At 37.8% G+C, this 18,803-nt stretch overlaps 2 protein-coding genes across 18 annotated transcripts in view; one reads left to right on the forward strand and one right to left on the reverse strand.

Annotated features, from left to right (window-relative positions):
• The window catches only part of Rmdn2 (regulator of microtubule dynamics 2), a 102,933-nt gene extending 100,286 nt beyond the window's left edge, over window positions 1-2,647 (reverse strand). For 9 of the 17 annotated variants that reach the window (XM_087216471.1, XM_087216466.1, XM_087216463.1 and 6 more), the window contains exon 1: window positions 2,514-2,647. The gene's annotated coding sequence lies outside the window, so the exon portion shown is untranslated. The other 8 variants (XM_087216467.1, XM_087216464.1, XM_087216470.1 and 5 more) reach the window with 7 other exon arrangements.
• Window positions 1,123-10,137, forward strand: LOC110347948 (uncharacterized). The gene is made up of 3 exons (XM_087216258.1): window positions 1,123-1,131; window positions 2,162-2,719; window positions 9,233-10,137. The coding sequence occupies exons 1-3, from the start codon at window positions 1,123-1,125 to the stop codon at window positions 9,308-9,310; spliced, it is 645 nt and encodes a 214-aa protein (XP_087072384.1). The 3' UTR covers window positions 9,311-10,137.
• The last annotated feature ends 8,666 nt before the right edge of the window (window positions 10,138-18,803 follow it).

Raw genomic sequence — 18,803 nt, forward strand, 5'->3', positions numbered from 1 at the left:
AATTATCCTGTTTGAATGCCCTATTTTATTACAGGCTGAAGTGTGAATGAGAAGGAATGGTAAACCGATCTTCCAAGAAATATCTCCTATCTTCAAGAACTTTAAGAATCCTTTCCCCTAAACCAAGGACTCCAGGAAAAAGTCTTGGTGCTTAATCTGGCCTGCCTGACCTCTGAGTATTTTGCCTGGGATTAAAAATTTGTTTTTGTTTGTGGTGAACAGAACCCAGTGTCTCAGGCATGCTGGGCAACTGCTCTATCTCTGGGCTATACCCCCAGCCCCAAGGATTAATTGTTTTTAACTGAGGGCAAAATAAAACCCTTTACCTAACTGGTATAACTGGGAACTACAAATCTATCTGTCCACTCCCATTCCATCCCATCCAGGAGACATGACAGCAGTACATTATGATCAATTTGTAATTATAGCTGTTTAATTTTATTCTCCCAAAACATATAGTGTACACACAATGCAACAGACACAAGAAAAGTCATTATAGGCCTACAGATTTATCTCTGCATCACAGCTAATAATCATGCATCAAGCTTGACGATCTTGAGGTATTGTTTGGCTTTGGTCAATAAAATGATTAGGGCTGGGGACATAGCTAGGTGGTAGAGCAAAAATTTAGCATGCTTGACACACTGGGTTAAATGCCAGCACCACACACATATACACACAAAAAAGACAAAAATTAATCCAAGATGTCCATATGCTGATCTAGAGGTCTATTAAAAGGAATCTTCTTATACTGATTGTTTTCTTTGGCTTATTTCTACTAAGCCTTCTTGAAACAGGCTGGTTAGAAATTTTTTTTCATTTAAAAAGTAAATAAACAGTTGTGAAAAATCTGAGAATAAGACATCCTTGAGACAGAACCAGATTTAAACACGTGAGAAATTGTCATACTTTGCCTAGCTTTACTGTAGGAGTTACACCAATTCCAAATTACCCTTTTGAGCCAGATCAAAATAATGATAATAATGCTATTACTGTTTTGCAAATAAGCAAACTGAGGCACACAACTGTCAAATTATTTACTCAGGCCATCACCCAATTAGGAAGACAGAAATGTTAACCCGGACATCCTGTTACTAACTTCTGGAGACATCCTCCGGTCGCATGGGGAAGGTCAGAAAGCATTAACAAGGACTTGAAGGACAATGCTGACGGAGCAGAGGCGAAACATGACTTCAGAACTATGAAAGTTAATTGAGGAAGAAAACAGAATCAACGGAGCTGGTATTTGTTTTAAATAACCACAATTAGAAACTAATAGCTCAGTATATGTTGAACTTTATATCAATGTAAAACAATTGTGCTTCTATTTCAATAATTTGAAAAATGACATTAAAAAGTAAGGTACAAAAGTAGTAACTCAGAATATATGCTCGTCTGCAGTATCATTTCAAAAGTTGTCATTTCTATAGTTCTTATCCTTTTAATTATATTAGCAGTATATACTTATGGTATAAAAACACTAATGAAAAATTTTACTAATTTGACTTTAGAACTCTAATATTTTAACAACCAGATACAAAGAATAATTCGTTGCAAACTTCAATTTTAAGGCATTAGGAATAATAGAAAATGATAAACATTATTTTAGTATCTTACTAGCATCTAAAATTAATGTGTTGTAATTGAAAGTTATTTGCAGAGAATCATTTAAATGAAAGGATAAAGTGTTGAGTAAAGAAAACTAGAGCATTAAAATGAAATAATGCTTTCTTGAAGAAAAATGATTTCATTTTCATGTTCCTAGTTTTAATGAAATTTTGCTCCACCAAATTAGTAATAATGCTTATAATACATATCTAGCATATATACTCACTTGATTCATCAGCTGATTCTTAGGGGAAAAAACATGTAACTCATAAACTCAAAAATAAATGAAAAAGTTTTGTATCAAGAGGTAAGAAACATTATGGATTACAGAGGTTTAAGTTTTCCAAAGGAGTCACCCTGAGACCTTGAATACTTGAACAGATTCTCTATAAACCCCGAAAACCCTTTATTTGCAAAGTGAATTCTAATGTTCTTATCTCATCAGATTTTAACCATTTTTCCTATTTAAAATTTAAACTGAGAGCGCCCTGGTGTTTGGTTTATTTGTAAATGTTGGTACTAATAATCTGGCCTTTCTTTCTGTGTAAAATAGTTACAGAATCCAAATCTATACAAAAACCGGGAGCAAACACATCGTTTCCGAGACAGAAGGATTAGATCCAGGAGCCGCAGTGACAGCTGTGTGTGCGTCCCCGGAAAGTTCCCCCGAAGGGGACAGGGTCCACTCCCACGACCCCAGGAAGGGGCGTCCTGCCTGGAAGAGCCGAGACCTCCGGGCCGTAGCTTCCGGGACGCTAGCTTTGGGAGACCCACCAGGAGCGGCAGCCGAGTCCGCAGCGACCCGGAAGTGCAGTCTCTGCCGGAAGTGCTGCCACTGCCCTCCGCACGCCCCCTGACTCTCGGCCCTGACAGCCCCGTGGCCCCCTCCTCTCCTAGGTACGCACCTGAGTTCGCCGCGCCGGCCTCTCGGCCTAGGAAACCCGGAACCCGGCCTTGCGAGCAGGCGGGCAGCTGCGGGTGTCCAGCACTCCGAGAGGCCTCGGGTCTCAAGGTCCGGCGCCAGGCCCGCCGCGACCTGACCCAGATAGCGGAGGCCCCGGGGGAGGAGTCCGCGGCCAGGACTGGCGCGAGTGTGCTTTTCTCACAGAAAGTAAGTGGCGCTCCGCCTGGCCCGCACCGGGTTTGAGGGTCAGATGCCTCCTCCCCTGGACGCGTCCTCTCTGCATCGCGGCACCTGGGCGCGGGTCCTCTCGCCCATCAGTGCCGACCCCCGAACCCACTCCCACTCCGCTTCCATCCAACTCCCAAGCTCCCCCTCTCCCCGAGATGACCCTTCTGGCCGACTCCTCTTTAGGCACAGCCTTGAACTTTGTTCTGCATGACAGTCAAACGCAGACGTCACATTTTCCACCGATTACTAACCATGTCAACAGCCCCGTTTTCTTTACTTTAACTCAGGGTCCCTGTTAATGAGAAATATACCCAGCTTCTTTGGCTTCGCTCCAGTCTTTTGGATAAAAATCGATAGCCTCTCAGATGACTGGGATTCAAGTTTTTCTCCAGCTTCACTTTCTGGTTTGTATAATCAAAATAATTGTGGCAAATAAACAGTGAAAAGCTGTTCACACATCCGTCCTTTCTGTATTTCTCTTACCTTGAACAGTGCCACTAGTTGTTTTAAACGTAGGCTTACATAGAACTTAGTCTTGATTACTAAATTCCCCACCAATGTACTGGACAACTAGAAAACACAATACTTGTACAATCCATATACTATTTCTGATGGAGATTTGGAGATTTTATTGCTTATGTGTTTTTTTTTAGTGTTAAGCAAGCTGCATTGAATAAGCCTAGCCATTGTCATTTTATTGAAAGCAGAGACTAATACTTAACCTCTGAGATACAAAGGTAGTAAACATTCCCTTCTGCAAAACCACTCTCATTCCTATTTTGTTACACTTTCCACTGTGGCAATCAGTATGGAGATACCTCAGAGAACCAGGACTGGAAATCCCATTTGACCCAGCTATTCCCCTGCTGGGGATCTTCCCCAAAGAATTAAAAGAATCATACCACAGTGATATATGTACATCCATGTTCATAGCAGCACAGTTTGTAATAGCTAAAACTTGGAAGCAGCCCAGATGCCCATCAGCTGGAGACTGGATCAAGAAGATGTGTTTTTTTTAATAAGATAGAGTACTACTCAGCTGTAAAGAATGAGAAGCTAGAGACATTTATAGCTAAATGGATGCACATTGAGGCGGTACTCTTAAGTGAAATAAATCCACACGTGTAAATACCAAATAGTTTCTCTAGTCTGAGAAACTGAAAGTGTAAATAAGGACTAAAAGGTACAATGGATAGTGTGAAATGGGAAGAAAAGGGGCAAAGGGGAAGGGGAAGTGGGGGGGTAGGGGAAAGGAAAGAAGGGAAAGGAAAAATTATGAGAAATGGAAAAAATGGAAACAAAGTCTTTGTAAGTAGGGAAGGGGGGCTGAAGAGAGGGCAGGGAATGGGGAGAAAATAAGAACCAAGATACATTCATGTACAGGTACAAGTTCCCAATGAGAAATGTAAATGTATTGTATACCTAAAATGTCCCAATAAAAGAATTTAAGAAAAAAAAATATCATGCTAATACTTGCTTCTTTTCACCAGAATACGATACAGATCAGTCATGCAAGGAAACAATAGGTTTCTCCTTTAACAAGATTTTAATACAGGAGAAACCCTACTGTCTCTTATATAATATTTTGAGAAGCTTTAAATACTTAAAAATAAATTTTAGCTTTTCCAGGAGTTCACTGAGATAAATATCTGAAAATGTTTAATTGAAAGTAATATGCACACTTGAGGGAAAAGCATTTAGGAAATTTTACAGTCTTTCCAATAGTAGTGTGTCGTGTCGGTGGTTTTGTTTTTGTTTCTTGGGTTTTATCTGAGTGGTTTTATTTCTAGTTTCAGCCCTGTAACAATCACCAATACACTACAGAGTTAAGTATCTGTTCTTACCATTCCTTGTTCAATTATTTCCATATTCTTAACTATCTGTCAAATTACCCAGTAAATAGATCATCAAAGGAAAATGACTGCTTAGTTAGAAGTTGATCAAGTGTTTTGTCTCCCTTTCCTTCACATGATACACACTTTGTTGTTGTTAGAAATTTGATATGGAATTTACTTGAAAGCTCAAGGACTGTTAATGGTCAGATACCACTCACATTCCAGGATGCTTTATTCTTTTTTGCCCTTCAAATTTTTAAATTTACAGCTTGAATTCCTTCATTTATAAACTTAGGGCAGCTGTTACCTATGTATTCCTAACTGAAACAGCAAAATCAACCTTTATATCTAGGTTGGAGTTAAGGAAGTACTGTAGTTTAGAGCTAAATACAGTAGATGAAGTCATTGTTTTAAAATTAAGAATGTCTGTAACCTGCTGCCAGAGATTGTGTGTGAGGATGGGGAGACCCAGAGGAGAAATAAGATACAGAAGAGAGAGGAAGAAGGGGAATAGCTGGAGAGCTCCTTAAATGTATAAAGAGTGAGGGTGAGCGATGAGCAATCCAGAGGTAACTGAAGCCCCAAATCAGATCTGTAAACTGGAGGGGGAGTAAACAACAGCAACAGCAGCTGTAGCAAAAACATTCATTGAGGCTTATATCCAGTTTTCCTGCTCCATTCTGGGTTTTTTTTGGTACCAGGGATGGAACTCTGGACCTTGTGCTTGCTAGGCAGGAGGCGGAACCACTGAGCTAAATTCCTGGCCCCCTGCTTCATTCTTTTTATGAATTATCTTATTCCATCTTTTCAACAATCCAGCGAAATAAGCACTCCTGATGAGGAAACTGAGGCTTTGAAAGGTGAAGAGACGTGTCCTGAACTGCAGTTAGTTAGTTTCAGAGATAGTCATCAAACAAAGCTCTGTCTGAGAGCTTTTCCTTTTACCACTCCCTGTGATCCTACCTGGATAGCCAGGCCTTGCTGCCTTTTGTAGAGTGCTTGAAGGGACCATGTACTTCATAAGCACATCAGAGCATGTCTTACATGATATGGTATGTCTGTATCCCCCACTTCAGCTATTTAGGGCTCAGACTTGACTGCTTCTGTTGGAAGAAGGGAAGGACTCCATGTCTGAGAACTCTGCTACCCCCATATCTAAGCCACAGTGTATAAAATTACTGCATGGTCAATGTATTCAAGTTAGACTAGGAATATGTGTTAGTTACTTTTCTTGTTGCTGAGACAAAATACCCTACACTCAAAGTTAGAGGGAAAGGGGTTTATATGCCTCACGGTTTATAGAGGTTTCAGTCCATAGATGGCTGTCTCCAAGACAGGGATGGCAAACAAACATCACAGAGGAGAGACAAAATGGCTCACACAAGGTAGCAAAGGCAACGAGAAAACCTCTTCCTGCCTCTTTTATCTTATTCAGACTACTTAGAGCAGGTAGTACTCATGCCCTTAATCCCAGTGCCTTCGGCTCTAGCCCTACCATGAATCAATCACACACTGTAGATTCAGCCAGTTCTGGAAAAGCATGAGGCTTTGGGGGAACATCTAAACAGGAGCAATAACAGAATAATTTGGGAAAAAGAGGAAAAATAATGCTGTGTCTAATATAAACAGTTTAAAAAAAATTTAGAGGAAGCTCTAAAACAAGAAAATTACAAAGAAAACTTTCTTACATGATAGTGACTAAATTGGAAATTCTAAGATTGCTTTCTTTGAGAAACGTAAAATGGTACTCTATTAAATAGTTCCATTAGAGTAACTGAATAATTGATTAGTACAAACAATATTAATCACTGAAATACAATAAAGTGGTTGCTCAATATTTTTGTATTAAATCAATAAAGAATAGTATTTTAGAAAGCTATGTATGAAAGACATTAGCAGTATATTCGTAATACTTCTTAGCAGTTCAAAGTTGAATCAGTTTATTAAAAATATAACTACCACATTAAGATACATTAAGATATTAGAAACTTTTTGTTTTGCTAGAGAATTTGTTTTTGTTCAAAGAAAAACAATCATTTTCTGAAAGGCATAAACAGTACCTGGCCTGATGGATACTTGCACGGTGGTTATTAACAGTCATTCTGTGACAGTTCAGGACAAGAATGAAGTTCCTTCAAATATTGCAGAAGACTTTGTAAATCACATTCTTACACTGATTTTTTGATAGCCTGTTCAAAGCACAGCCTTGAATATACTCTGAAATGGAATTAAATAGATTCAGAATAAAGAATAATGTTGTTCCTCCCTTATTCTTTCTTCATATTGAGAGAAAAACAGTAGGACATCCTTGACAGTACAAACATCAACTTCGCAGGTCAGTTTCTTAGGGGAAGATTAAAAATAATTGAATGTTCATCAAACAAAATATCATTATAATACATGTAGCAAAAATTAGTTAAAATAACTGGATAGTTTTATTTATAAGAAAACAGGTTTCATTTTAAACTGGTGGGGTAAATCAATTTTGCATGATGTTCTGGTGGGACAAATTAGGCTTAGCAGTTTCCTAGAGTCACTTTTCTTAGATTATGTGAAAAAACTGCTTCCCTTAGAAGCAGATCTTGTTCAAGAAATTATTTAGTTACAGAGAGAGCCTCTTGGTGTGCAAATTAATGTGTAGCATAAATCCACTCTCAAATATCGCAGTAGAAACGAATTAACCAACCATTGTTAAAATTTTGTATTTTATTCAGTTGTATTCTTGCCATTATAATTAAGACACATACATGGACTCTGGTTCAGAGAATGAATCTAGGAAAAAAAAGAAAAAAAGAAAGAAAAGTGAAACCCACCACTGGAATGATTTTAGAAGAAAGCCCATCTCATAAAGTGAGAAGCCACCCCATACACATTGTGATTCAACATAATAGCAGCTTGATTGTTTAGAACAGGAGACATATGGTATTAGGAAAGTTATTCCATCCTAAATAAACCCATAAAATTCTTTTTATCTATGTGATAACATGCAGTATGGCATTTAGCTGAATTCTAACAGACTGCTGATGTCAGGATATCCTTTATCTGTTGTTATGGCCTTGACTGGTTCCATTTATAAAATAAAATAAAAAAATCTGCTTCTCAGCCTTTTGGCTAAGATCAAGTGTACAAAAAAAAAAATAGTGGACTTGTCCTGCTAGTTCCAGCAGCATCTGATAACTGTCCAATGACCAAAGAAAAGAGAAACCCCACTCTCCAGCTATGGCATCTGCTTACCAACTAGTGCAAAAAAGAATTCTTCCTCCCACTAGCCACTGGCTCTGCCAGATTTCCAACAAGAAAAGAACTGTCCATTCAGCAATAGGGCTCTGACTTTCTCAGGAGGCAAAACAAACCTACAACACTCCTTAAAAAACAGAAAGCAAGCAAGGCATTTTAAACAGTAATGACTTCACACTTCTCTTAGTATCAGAAGGAGCTAAGGGGAATCTTTCTTGTGCACATAGTAGGCAGCCAGTCATAGTATAACGCTAGGGATATCTTATTTAAAGAATGAAACACAAGGGCTGGGGATTTAACTCAGTGGTTCTGCTGCCTGCCCTGCAAGCACAAGGTACCAAACAAAACAAAACAAAACAAAACAAAACAAAACTGCTAATAAATTAGTTTGAATAATTTGGGTACTTACATGCAGAAATGCGGTAAGACTTTACAGAGGGACAATCAGTGGTTTAAAGGATTTTCAGAAAATATTTCATTGTGAGAATATATCTTTGCATCAAGGTGCTTTCATTTTTTTCCTTTGCTAAGTGTTTGAAATTATGAGATTATGACCATAAATAATAGTATTAGTTTTTCTATTTTTTTAAGGTAGAGAAAGTAAAAAATAATACATTGCTATTGTGGCTTAGGATATAACTCAAAGACATCATACATTAAATGAAAAATGAAATTTTCAGTTGATTCAAATACGTTAAAATATTCTGGTATGACCAATTGTACTTTAAAAAAACTTCTACTAACCCTGCCTCCACTCTTGTGTTATTACTTTAACATTCTTCTCTACCAAAAACTTGGTAAGTTTCTTATCTCAGGCTTCGCTGCTTGATTTTCCACCCAGTGTAGCTCATTATAGAAACCACTAAGAGTGCTCTAACCATAGAGGACAAAGGTCTGTTCAGTTCCCAAATAAATAGCTTTTGATCTCTTTGGAATAATGTTTCTCAATCTCAGTCTATTGACCTTTTGCACCAGAAAATTACTTATTACGGGGAGAATTCTATGTTGTAGAGTAGTCGTTTCTAACCACTAGTTTGGTGAGATAGATCTATAAGTTAACATGTAAGCTTGCAGAAACTAAGTCCTTAATTAACAGTAAATGATAAAACCATAGGAATATTCTACAGAATTAAATAATGCTTGGGTAGGCTTCTTAAGCAGTGAGCTAGCTTTGCTAGAATATGCTACAAATTCTTAATTTCCAACTTCTGAACAATTTGTCTTAAAAATATAGACAATGTTGTATTCATTTTTGTACTTCTACTCTTGACCTTCAATAACATGTATCTTGAATGAATGAATAGATGAATAAATAAAAATATTTAGGTACCTGGATTCTTTCCAACTAGATTTGGCAAGTTTCAAATATGTGACCACCCTGTATGATTGATATTTTTTCTTTTTAATTGGTTAATGCCAGGTAAGATGGCTTACAGAGGAGAAAGACCCAAGTGTTGTGGAACAAGGAATTGCAGAGAAGCAGAGAAAGGAGAAATGAAGTTTCTGAAAATAAATGGAAAATTTGACTTCACATTGGAAACTTAAATTTTCCCTAAAGCCAGTCCTGTTTATCAAACTAACTTTTCTCATCAGAATTTACTATCTAGTGTTTGGAATTTTTTCTAAATATATGTATACGGTACTTTAAAATGTTTTAGTGTTACTAGTTTTGCTTTGTAAGGTCTATTAAATCTTTTAGACAGTATTTGTAATTAAGCTGGCACACTGAACGATGGGGTATTTACATGCATATAAACCAACTAGATTGCATGCTGATCATGTAGATCCTTTGCCCACCAAACCTTTGCATTTTTAGTTCTGAGATGAGACCCAAGAATTTGCATATCAAAGACTATCCTGAGTCGATATTATACAGATCACCCCTTGAGATACATTGCTTGCAGTTTGTTGATGATCTACTGACAAATTTCTAAAGTAAAGAGATGAGGTGGCATCATCTAGAGCAGTGATGGTGAACCTTTTAGGGACCAAGTGCCAAACTAACCCCAAACCTATTTATTTATTGGAAAGTCCCAACACTATAATTAAAACTGAATACTGAGTTTTTAGTTTAGAAAAAACAACTCTACATTAACATCTTTTGTCTTAAAAGAAATACACAGTAATATGCGTGCCATACATTCATCACTATGGATCTAGAGGAACCACTGTTGAATCTGTTCTTCATTCATTCATATTTAGATTTTTTTTTTTTAATGTGAAAAGGGATTAAAAGACCTTGTTGAAAGGAATAAAACTCTTGTTTTGGAACTTTGCAATTTTTGTTTCCCTAAAGAGAGTGCTATGATCTGAATGTCACCCACTGAAACTGGCATTGTAATTTAATCCTCACTGTGAGGTATGAAAAGGTTAGTATAATGGAGACTTAAGAGACTGGGCCTGCAGATGCCCAGTGGGTATCTGAAAGCAGGATAAAGCTTGACATTTCTGTCTTCATTTTATATCTGCTTCTTTTATTACCTTAAAACTTTGGGTAAGATCTTTGCTTAACTCTGCACATAGGCAGATTAGTCACATAAGGAGTTTTTAAAAACTAGTAATACACAGTTCATTACCTAAAATTACCCAACCTATCTTGTCTCCCTTCAAGATTGAAGGCACCAAGATAAAGGTATCTAAAGTATTTTCAAGATTTGAGGGTACATTCAATTGCCAGCTTTTATAATGTCTTGTTTCAGACCCCCTGGAGCAATGCCTAACTGTCTCTAGTCATTGCCTTGAGCCTGCAGTCACCTAGGATTCCATCAACACTCTTTACACAGATCACCCCATAATATGACTGTGCCCCCACAAATGCACTCTCACCCTGGACCCCTGCAAGCATTCACCCCATGACAGAACTGAGGATGTCCCCCTAGGCAGAAGGAATCGTGTCATGAGAACCAGATCGCCCTCTCAAGCCAAAAGGACTTCCATGGTCGCAGAACTAGTCCTGAAATAATGATCAGCCAGGCCGTGACTTGACCAAGATCATCTATTGTGCCAGGTATGCAAACCTCCCAGCTATACAAACTCCCAGCCCTTGCCTTTCCTCCAGTTTCTATGAAACCTCAAAGTTCCTGTCAATCCCGTGAAGACAGATCTTAAACCTCTTCATCTATTCTTCCAGGCATGGCCACACTGATAAAAGCTCCCTTTTTCTGTCCCTCTTTATTTGGCACTTTGGGACAGGTAGATAACCCTGGTCTGTTGGGACCCCTGGAACTAGGTAAGAAATTTAAGATGTGATTAGATCATGAAAGCTCTGTCCTTATGTACTGATTGATCCAGTCATAATGTTCATTTCTGAAATTTAGGTAGCAAACAGGCTCAGACAGCAAGGGCACAGAAAAGTAAAATAGGGCTAATTAATTTTTAATGTGCAAAATAAGTTCATTTTCAGTTTCTTCCTTGTGCATTATTTATTTAACTTAGTGGAAGAAGAAAGCTTTAAAGAAGAATTAAAATGCTACCCTTTATTAATAAATGAGTAGCAACACATCACTAGCCTATAGAGATGCCAAGTTGAGTTTTGTTTTTTTTTTAAATTTTTGTTTTTTTGTGAGATGTCTTCGAAGTTTTGACCCTGAGGACTGGTAAAGGCACTTTTATTATGCTCAACTAGCATTGATTTCAAGTTACTTTCTAATAACCAGTCCAGTGTGTTTCTGGGAGACACAGTTTGCTCATATCTTTGCTGTAAGATTCTGTGATATGTTTATAAATGCATCGATTTGGAGTTAGAAAGGTCATTTAGGTTTACAAACACTTGAAGGAGTATTCCTAGGGTTCTGCTGATACAGTAAGAAGCCTTATAGAGGGTGGATGTGCTTGTGACCTTTATTAGGGCAATTCAGGGGGAAAATCCATCACACTCGTACCAGGTACTTTAAAGTGATAACTTGGAATAACTAATGGGGAACAGATCATTGAAGCAAATCACATGGGAAGTAATTATTGAGAACTGTGGTAGAAAGAAGCAAATGTAGAGAATGAAAATCTAGGTGGAAGGGGATCACGAAAAGTAGTACAGAGACTGCCACCCTGTCCACATGCATGTTTACAATATCTAAGTATCCATGATAATAATTAAGTCTTTTATTTGATCTATCATGGTGCACTGCAAAACCATATGAAAACATGAAAGACTGGGTGCCAGAGAAACCTATATCAGCAGTAGAATTAGAACAGGAAGTAAGGCACTGAGGGGATGGTACTGACCAGACAGAAGAGAAGAGAGCAAGGCTTGTGAACCCCCAGAAAGAGCAAGATATAAAATGAGATCAGTTTTGTTTTTCCTGGAGTTGGTGATAGACCTTTAGCTGAAAGCAAGAAATGCTAAGAAGCCCACATTCTAAGTTGAAAAAACATCTATTTTCTATTGAGTTTGTGAATAGGACTCACTTCAACAACTACCTGCAGCCTGTGCCCATCTTACAAACACAGTCCAACTCGGTTTTGGGATATGGACAGGAAGAAATAGCTTCCTGGAGAGTGTAGTGCTTGTAAAGAAAAACAAGGTACTCCATGTCTTTCCATACCTCTGTGGTTTGAGAAGGGATGGGGGTTTGCCAAGAAAATTGCTCAAAATATAAGCAATAGGGTAGTTTGTCCTTCAGGCGGAGGGTGTTATGCTGTGCCTAGATGTCCACCCCCCAAAGCCTCATGAGGACGTAGGAGGGTTTCTCAGAATAATGATAATGATATTGACTAGCCTTCCCCATTATTACATGTTACTATACAGTAGATACAATTGCACAGAGCCAATGCAGGGGTTATGTAATTAATGGAAGAAACTAGAGTCCAATAATAGATATGTATGTTATTAAATTCAGCAAACAGTGATGGCACTGCTGACTAGCTTTAGATAGCTAGACTTCTGCTTCAATATACTAAGAAATTCTACACAAATTAAGAATTTGACCATTAAAAGTTAAACATATATTTAGGAAAAACATTTTATCATGTCTAGCCACTTTAATATTAGGTTCCCAAGATTCATCCAGGTTGTGGCATGATCAGTACTTCATTTCTTTTTTATTACCAAATAATATTCCATTGTATGGCTATACTGTTGTTTTATTTATCTATTTATTGACGGGTGTTTAGGTTGTCCATTCTTTTTCGGGGGGGGAGGTTCCTACTTTTTGATTCTCATGAACAGTGCTATTACAGAATACTCATTTTTGTGTAGATAAACAAGTTTTTGTGTGGATGTATGTTTTCATTTCTAAACTTTCTTTAAAGAAAAAACAATTTTATTAAGGTATAAGTTACATGCTATAAGATTCAATCATTTTAACAAACAATTCAATAATTTTTATTAAATTATCATAGTTCAAGACAGTTCTGACCATCAAGACAGTTCTCCAAAAGATTCCTCAAAAAGCTAGAAATGTAGCTATCATATGATCGATCATATATATCCCACCACGGATATATATCCAAAAGAAAGAAAATCAATATGACATCTGCACTCCCATGTTTATTGAAGCACTATTCCCAGTAGCCAAGATATGAAATCAGTCTAGGTCTCCGTAGATGTATGAATGGATAAAGAAAGTGTAATATATATACATAATGGAATATTATTCATTCACAAAAAGAATGAAATTCTGTCATCAGCATCAACCTGGGTGAATCTGTAGGATATTACGTTAAGTAAAATAAGTCAGGCACAATTCTGGATTATCTCACTTAAATGTGGAATCTAAAAATTTGATCTCATAGAAGTAAAGAGTGACACCTGCCTCTCAAGCGCAAGGTCCCGAGTTTGATCCCCCATACCAAAAGAGAGAGAGAGAGAGAGAGAGAGAGAGAGAGAGAGAGAAGGTAGGGCTGGGGGCTGGGGATTTACCTCAGTGGTGCCGCTGCCTGCCTTGCAAATGCAAGGTCCTGAGTTCCATCCCCTGTACCAAAAAAAAAAAAGAGTGAAATAATGGTTACAGATGCTGAGAAAGGCTAGGGTGACTGACAGGGGGTGGTTAATGGGAAGAGGGGTGCAATGTATCAGAGTAGTAACTTCTGAAGTTGTATAGCCCAGCAGGGTAACTATGGTTGTTAGCATTTAATGAAATACTTCAAAATAGTAGAGCTTTGGAATGTTCCCAACATGAAGAAATGATACGTATTTGAGATGATGGATAGATCAGTTATGCTGATCTGATCATTATACATTGTATACATGTATTGAAAAATTATATTGTACTCCATTAAATGTGTTAAATAAAAATAAAAATTAAAAGATACAACTCACAGCAAACATTCTTGTTTATGCATTTTTCCATTCTTTAGAAAATATTTTAGCTTCAATTATACATTATTGTTCTCCCTATCCAAAAAATCTATAACTCATTGTTCGCGCTCTCTGAGACTGGATGTTGTTAAGACTACAATAAAGAAAATTTGTAAAGACCATAAAATGGAACAAGGATTTATCTAAATAATTTTCTGGACCCTAATACTTAAAACATTCCATCCTTATCTGTTAGCAAATTCCTCACTAGTTACTTAACACATTGTAGATTTAAAGTCAACTTTGTCTTGTCTCAGCTGTCAGGATTAATTATACATTTTTAAAAAATTCAGTGAAATGTAGAGGAGAAAAAGTACAAGTTTAGTGAGAATTTAAAAACCTTAAATGTTGCTGAAATTAAGTCATTATCAATATTTTATGCTCATAACTTTTTGTAACTGTTAGTGTGACAACACAGCCAGTGCTGCTATCTCTAAATCCTCAGTGTCACTCCCTGCTACCTCCAGCGGTGACTAGGGATATCCTACCTGCAAGACCTGACAGGCTAATTACAACCCGGACTCTTATGAACCCTGGCCCCTATCCGTGTGTGCTCCTGTGCAAAGCTGCTACCAACTAATTCAATGTAAGCTCCACCAACTCATTTTGCAACAAGAGCAAATCAGTAGGCATCACAATTCTGGATTTGAAGTTATATTACAAAGCTACAGTGATTAAAATCTGCATGGTAGTGGCACAAAAACAGACATGTGAATCAGTGGAACAGAATAGAGGATGCAAAAACAACCCCAGACAAATTCAGCTACCTGATCTTTGACAAAGGGGCCAAAACCTTCCCCTGGAGGAAAGATATATAATAATATATATATATATCTTTCATAAATGGTACATGGAAAACTAGCTAGTCACATACAAAGGATTGACTCTAGACCCATATATCTCACCATGTACTAAACTGAAATGAAAAGGGATCAAAGAGCTAAATGTTAAAATAGAAACACTTAATCTGCTGTAAGATAAAATAGGTAAAACTCTTTTTTTGGTACCAGGGATCGAACTCAGGACCTTGTGCTTATGAGGCAGGTGCTGGAACCACTGAGCTAATCCCTGGCCCTAAAATAGGTAAAACTCTTGAAAATGTAGGCGAACTTTCTGAATAGACTTTCTGACTAAACAGAAACCCAGTTGCACAAGGAATAGTACAAGAATCAACAAATGGGATCACATCAAATTAAAAAGTTTCTGCACAGCACAGGAAACAACCGAATGAAGAGACAGCCTACAGAATGAGAAACTTTTTTTTTTTTTTTTGGTACCGGAGATCGAACTCAGGTCCTTGTGCTTGCGAGGCAAGTGGCAGAACCACTGAGCTAAATCCCCGGCCCTGAGAAACATTTTTTTGTCAGCTATTCCTCAGACAGAGGACTAATACCTAGAAAATAAAAGAACTAAAAAAAATTAGACTCCCCCACAAGTAAAAGACCCAGTAAAAAAATTGACAATTTAAAGGAATATACTTTTTTTTTCAGAGGAAGTACCAATGGCCAATAAATACACAAAAATATGTTCAACTACACTGGGCATTAGAGGGATGCAAATTAAAACAACACTGAGTTTCCATCTTACTCCAAAAAGAATGGCTATCATCAAGAAGTTGAATATTAACAAATTCTGGTGAGGCTACACAGAAAAAGGATGCCCTTCCCATTTGTGCCTAAAGCAGATGTGTCCTATCCACAGTCCATGGGCCACTGATGTCATACATATCTTAAGTGCTTTAGACCATGGATCTCCAAACGGTGACTGTGAACGGAGAGTTAGCACTGTGCCCTCCTGTAGTCTGCGTTCAAAGCACCTCACGATGGAATCATGAAAAACATAATAGGCCATAAACCTGGCCTTGGGAGATCAAGGCAGGAGGATCAGAAGTTCAAGGCTAGCCTGAGCTACACAGGGAGTTTAAGGCCAGCATGGACGCCATAGTGCGACCATATTTTAAAAGAACAAATAAAAAAACCCCCCAAAACTGTTGCCCTTTTTAAATGTTATAATAAAAAATATACAAAAGGAAGTTTTGTTTTATATATATATATGTTTATATATTAACTGTATTATACATTTTATACACAGCTCAGACAAGCCAAAAGTTTGGAGACCCACGGTCTAAAGCACTTAAGATATGTATCAGATCAGTGGTTCCCAAGATTTTTGGCACCAAGTACTAGTTTTGTGGAAGACAGTTTTTCCATGGACTAGGGCAGGGGTGTTCAAGAGCATTACATTTATTATGCACTTTATTTCTACTATTATTACACTGTAATGTATAATGAAATAGCTGTACAATTCATCCATAATGCAGAATTAGTGGGAGCACTGAACTTGCTTTTCTGTAACCATCTGGGGGCGATGGGAGACAGCGGCACCCAAAGTATATGGCTTATGTCCAGTATACTGTGTACTCTCATTTCGGTCGCTGTCACTGTTCATAACGACAGCTTGTTGGAAATGGAAGCAGGCTTTTCAGTACTTTTGTGGCAACCTAAAGACAATCTGCCTTCACTTTAATCCAGAAAGTATGAAGATTTGAAGTTGCCTTCTACTTTTAAGGCCATCATCATTTGTGATCTCAAGCAGTTGATCTTCTTCTAGTACAAAGTCAGTTTACTTTGCTTGGTCACAAATGGGCCACAGATCCATTCCTTCCCAGTTCAGGGGTCTTCTGTGATTGAGAAGTAATTCTCAAACACTTTCAAAGCTGAGATAGTTATCATGCACTAGGTAGAAGAAAGAAGGCCCTGGTTCAGTCTCTTTCAAAATCTCTAAAACTCCAGTATTCACTTGTTGCCCCCATAATTCCAGTTTGGCTTTGAATGCAGCTACTTTATCTGCCAACTTGAACACAATTGTCATTCTCTACTGAAGTGAGAGATTAAGTTCCATGAGTAGGTTGAAAATGTTACAACAATAAGCAAGTTTTGTGATTCATTCTCTGTCACTGAAATGTGCTGCCAATAGTGACTGTTTTGTAAATGAAATCTCAAGTGGCTCTCATAACTCAAAACCTTGGCCAATGATTTATCTTTAGAAAGCCATCTCGCTTCTGTGTATAAGGGAAGAAGTGTGTGTGCTGTGTCCATGTCCTCACAGGGCTTTGTGAACAGGTGTGAGTTAAGGGAAGGTACTTTAATGTTGTTATTTTTAATCCCATCCTACATAACATCGTTGAGTGCTGGTGACATTTTTACATTAGACAGCTTTCCTTTTTCTGGGACAAAATACTTGACACTCCAACGTAAATAAGGAGAGATTTACTTTTGCCTCCCAGTTTTAGAGGTTTTGGTCCATGGTTGACTGACTTTGAGGCAGAAATATCACGGCAGAAGGGCATGGTGGAGAAAAGCTGCTCAACTCACAGCATCCAGGAAGCAGAGATCAGGGAAAGAGCCAGAGAGGAAGGAGCCAGGGATCAGATATCACGCCTGCACGGACACACTCCCTCAAACCAGGCCCTCACCTTCTGATAACTCATCAGTGGGCTAACCAATTGATGAGGTTAGTGCCCTCACAATCCAATCACCTCTAATCCAGTCAAATTTAAAATCAAGATTAAGTGGCACATCCCTTTAGCCTGGGGGTGGAGGTTTCTTGGTCCATGTGGTCTGCAATGACCATCAGACTTTGTGTATACTTTCTGTGCATCACAAAAATTGAGAAATAGAACACAAAACTTGAGTGATCCCTTGACTAGCAATTTACTTTCAGCATACCAATATCAAGCATCATTAACTTAATGTTATTAACTAATTATACTATTTATATTTAACTAAATTTATATTTTCATTTATAACTAGGAAGGGACAGTGAACACAAAAATTCTGTACCATGTTTGTATTCGTACCTACTTAGAAAACGTAATAGAAATAAATCAACATAGGAATTCTGTTTATTTTTCTTCAAATCTTGTCCAAATGTTACTTGAGTATGAGAAACAAACTCTGCCTAAGGGGTCCATATTAGGTGTATTGATCCATTCTATTATTTGATACTGTAGGGAGGAAAAATATTTTCCTCAATTATTATGAATTCTTAGTTGGACTATAACAAAAGAGATTAACAAGAGGAAAAAGAGGTTTATTAACATGTATTTTTCATGTACAAATGGGAAATGTCCAAGGCACGAGTAATTCTCAAAGAGATAGAGTTTTGAATTCTAGTTTATGTAACATCTTCAACAAAGAAAAGTACAATTGTAAAGATGTGATGAGACAAAGGAACAAGACTTTGAATCTCTGGAGGCAGCAAATTGAGGGGGAGGAAAATAAATGTGGATAAAGAAGAGTTACCAAGGCTTGTTCATGCGGCTTGCTCTGGTGCCGTCTCCAGCAGATGAGGTCTGTTGTCTTCAGTGTTGATCTTTGTCCTCCCTGGTGGTAGTGGTGCAAGCAAGGAGTGGGCAGGATACCTTTTACCTCTGTAAATCTGTGTACTGCTTTTAGGCCAACAAAGGGAGGGCCAGAGAGTTTTCCTGCATCTTCTTCTTAACTGGCATCAGCTCAAAATAATCCTTATGCAAAAAGGCTGTATTTTGGGGTGATAGATTCTGGTCTGCACAGTATTTCTTAGTAATAAAACCTTGATTTTGTCAAAGACAAGTGAGAACCAGATGCCTCAGTGAAGGTGAAAGCTGTTTGTGAGCAGTAAAGCCACCACAGATGTTCAAGTGGTAATGCTGTGT

The sequence above is a fragment of the Heterocephalus glaber genome, unplaced genomic scaffold, assembly GCF_053883595.1.
Source record: "Heterocephalus glaber isolate CG9 unplaced genomic scaffold, H.glaber_assembly_v1.0 deba00001457, whole genome shotgun sequence".
NCBI lineage: Eukaryota > Metazoa > Chordata > Mammalia > Rodentia > Bathyergidae > Heterocephalus > Heterocephalus glaber.

Bases quoted from the DNA above. Each gene is read 5' to 3' on its own strand.
- LOC110347948 (XM_087216258.1), top strand. The intron at 2,720-9,232 runs GTAAGTGGCGCT...GGTTAATGCCAG, and splicing joins GTGTGCTTTTCTCACAGAAA to GTAAGATGGCTTACAGAGGA.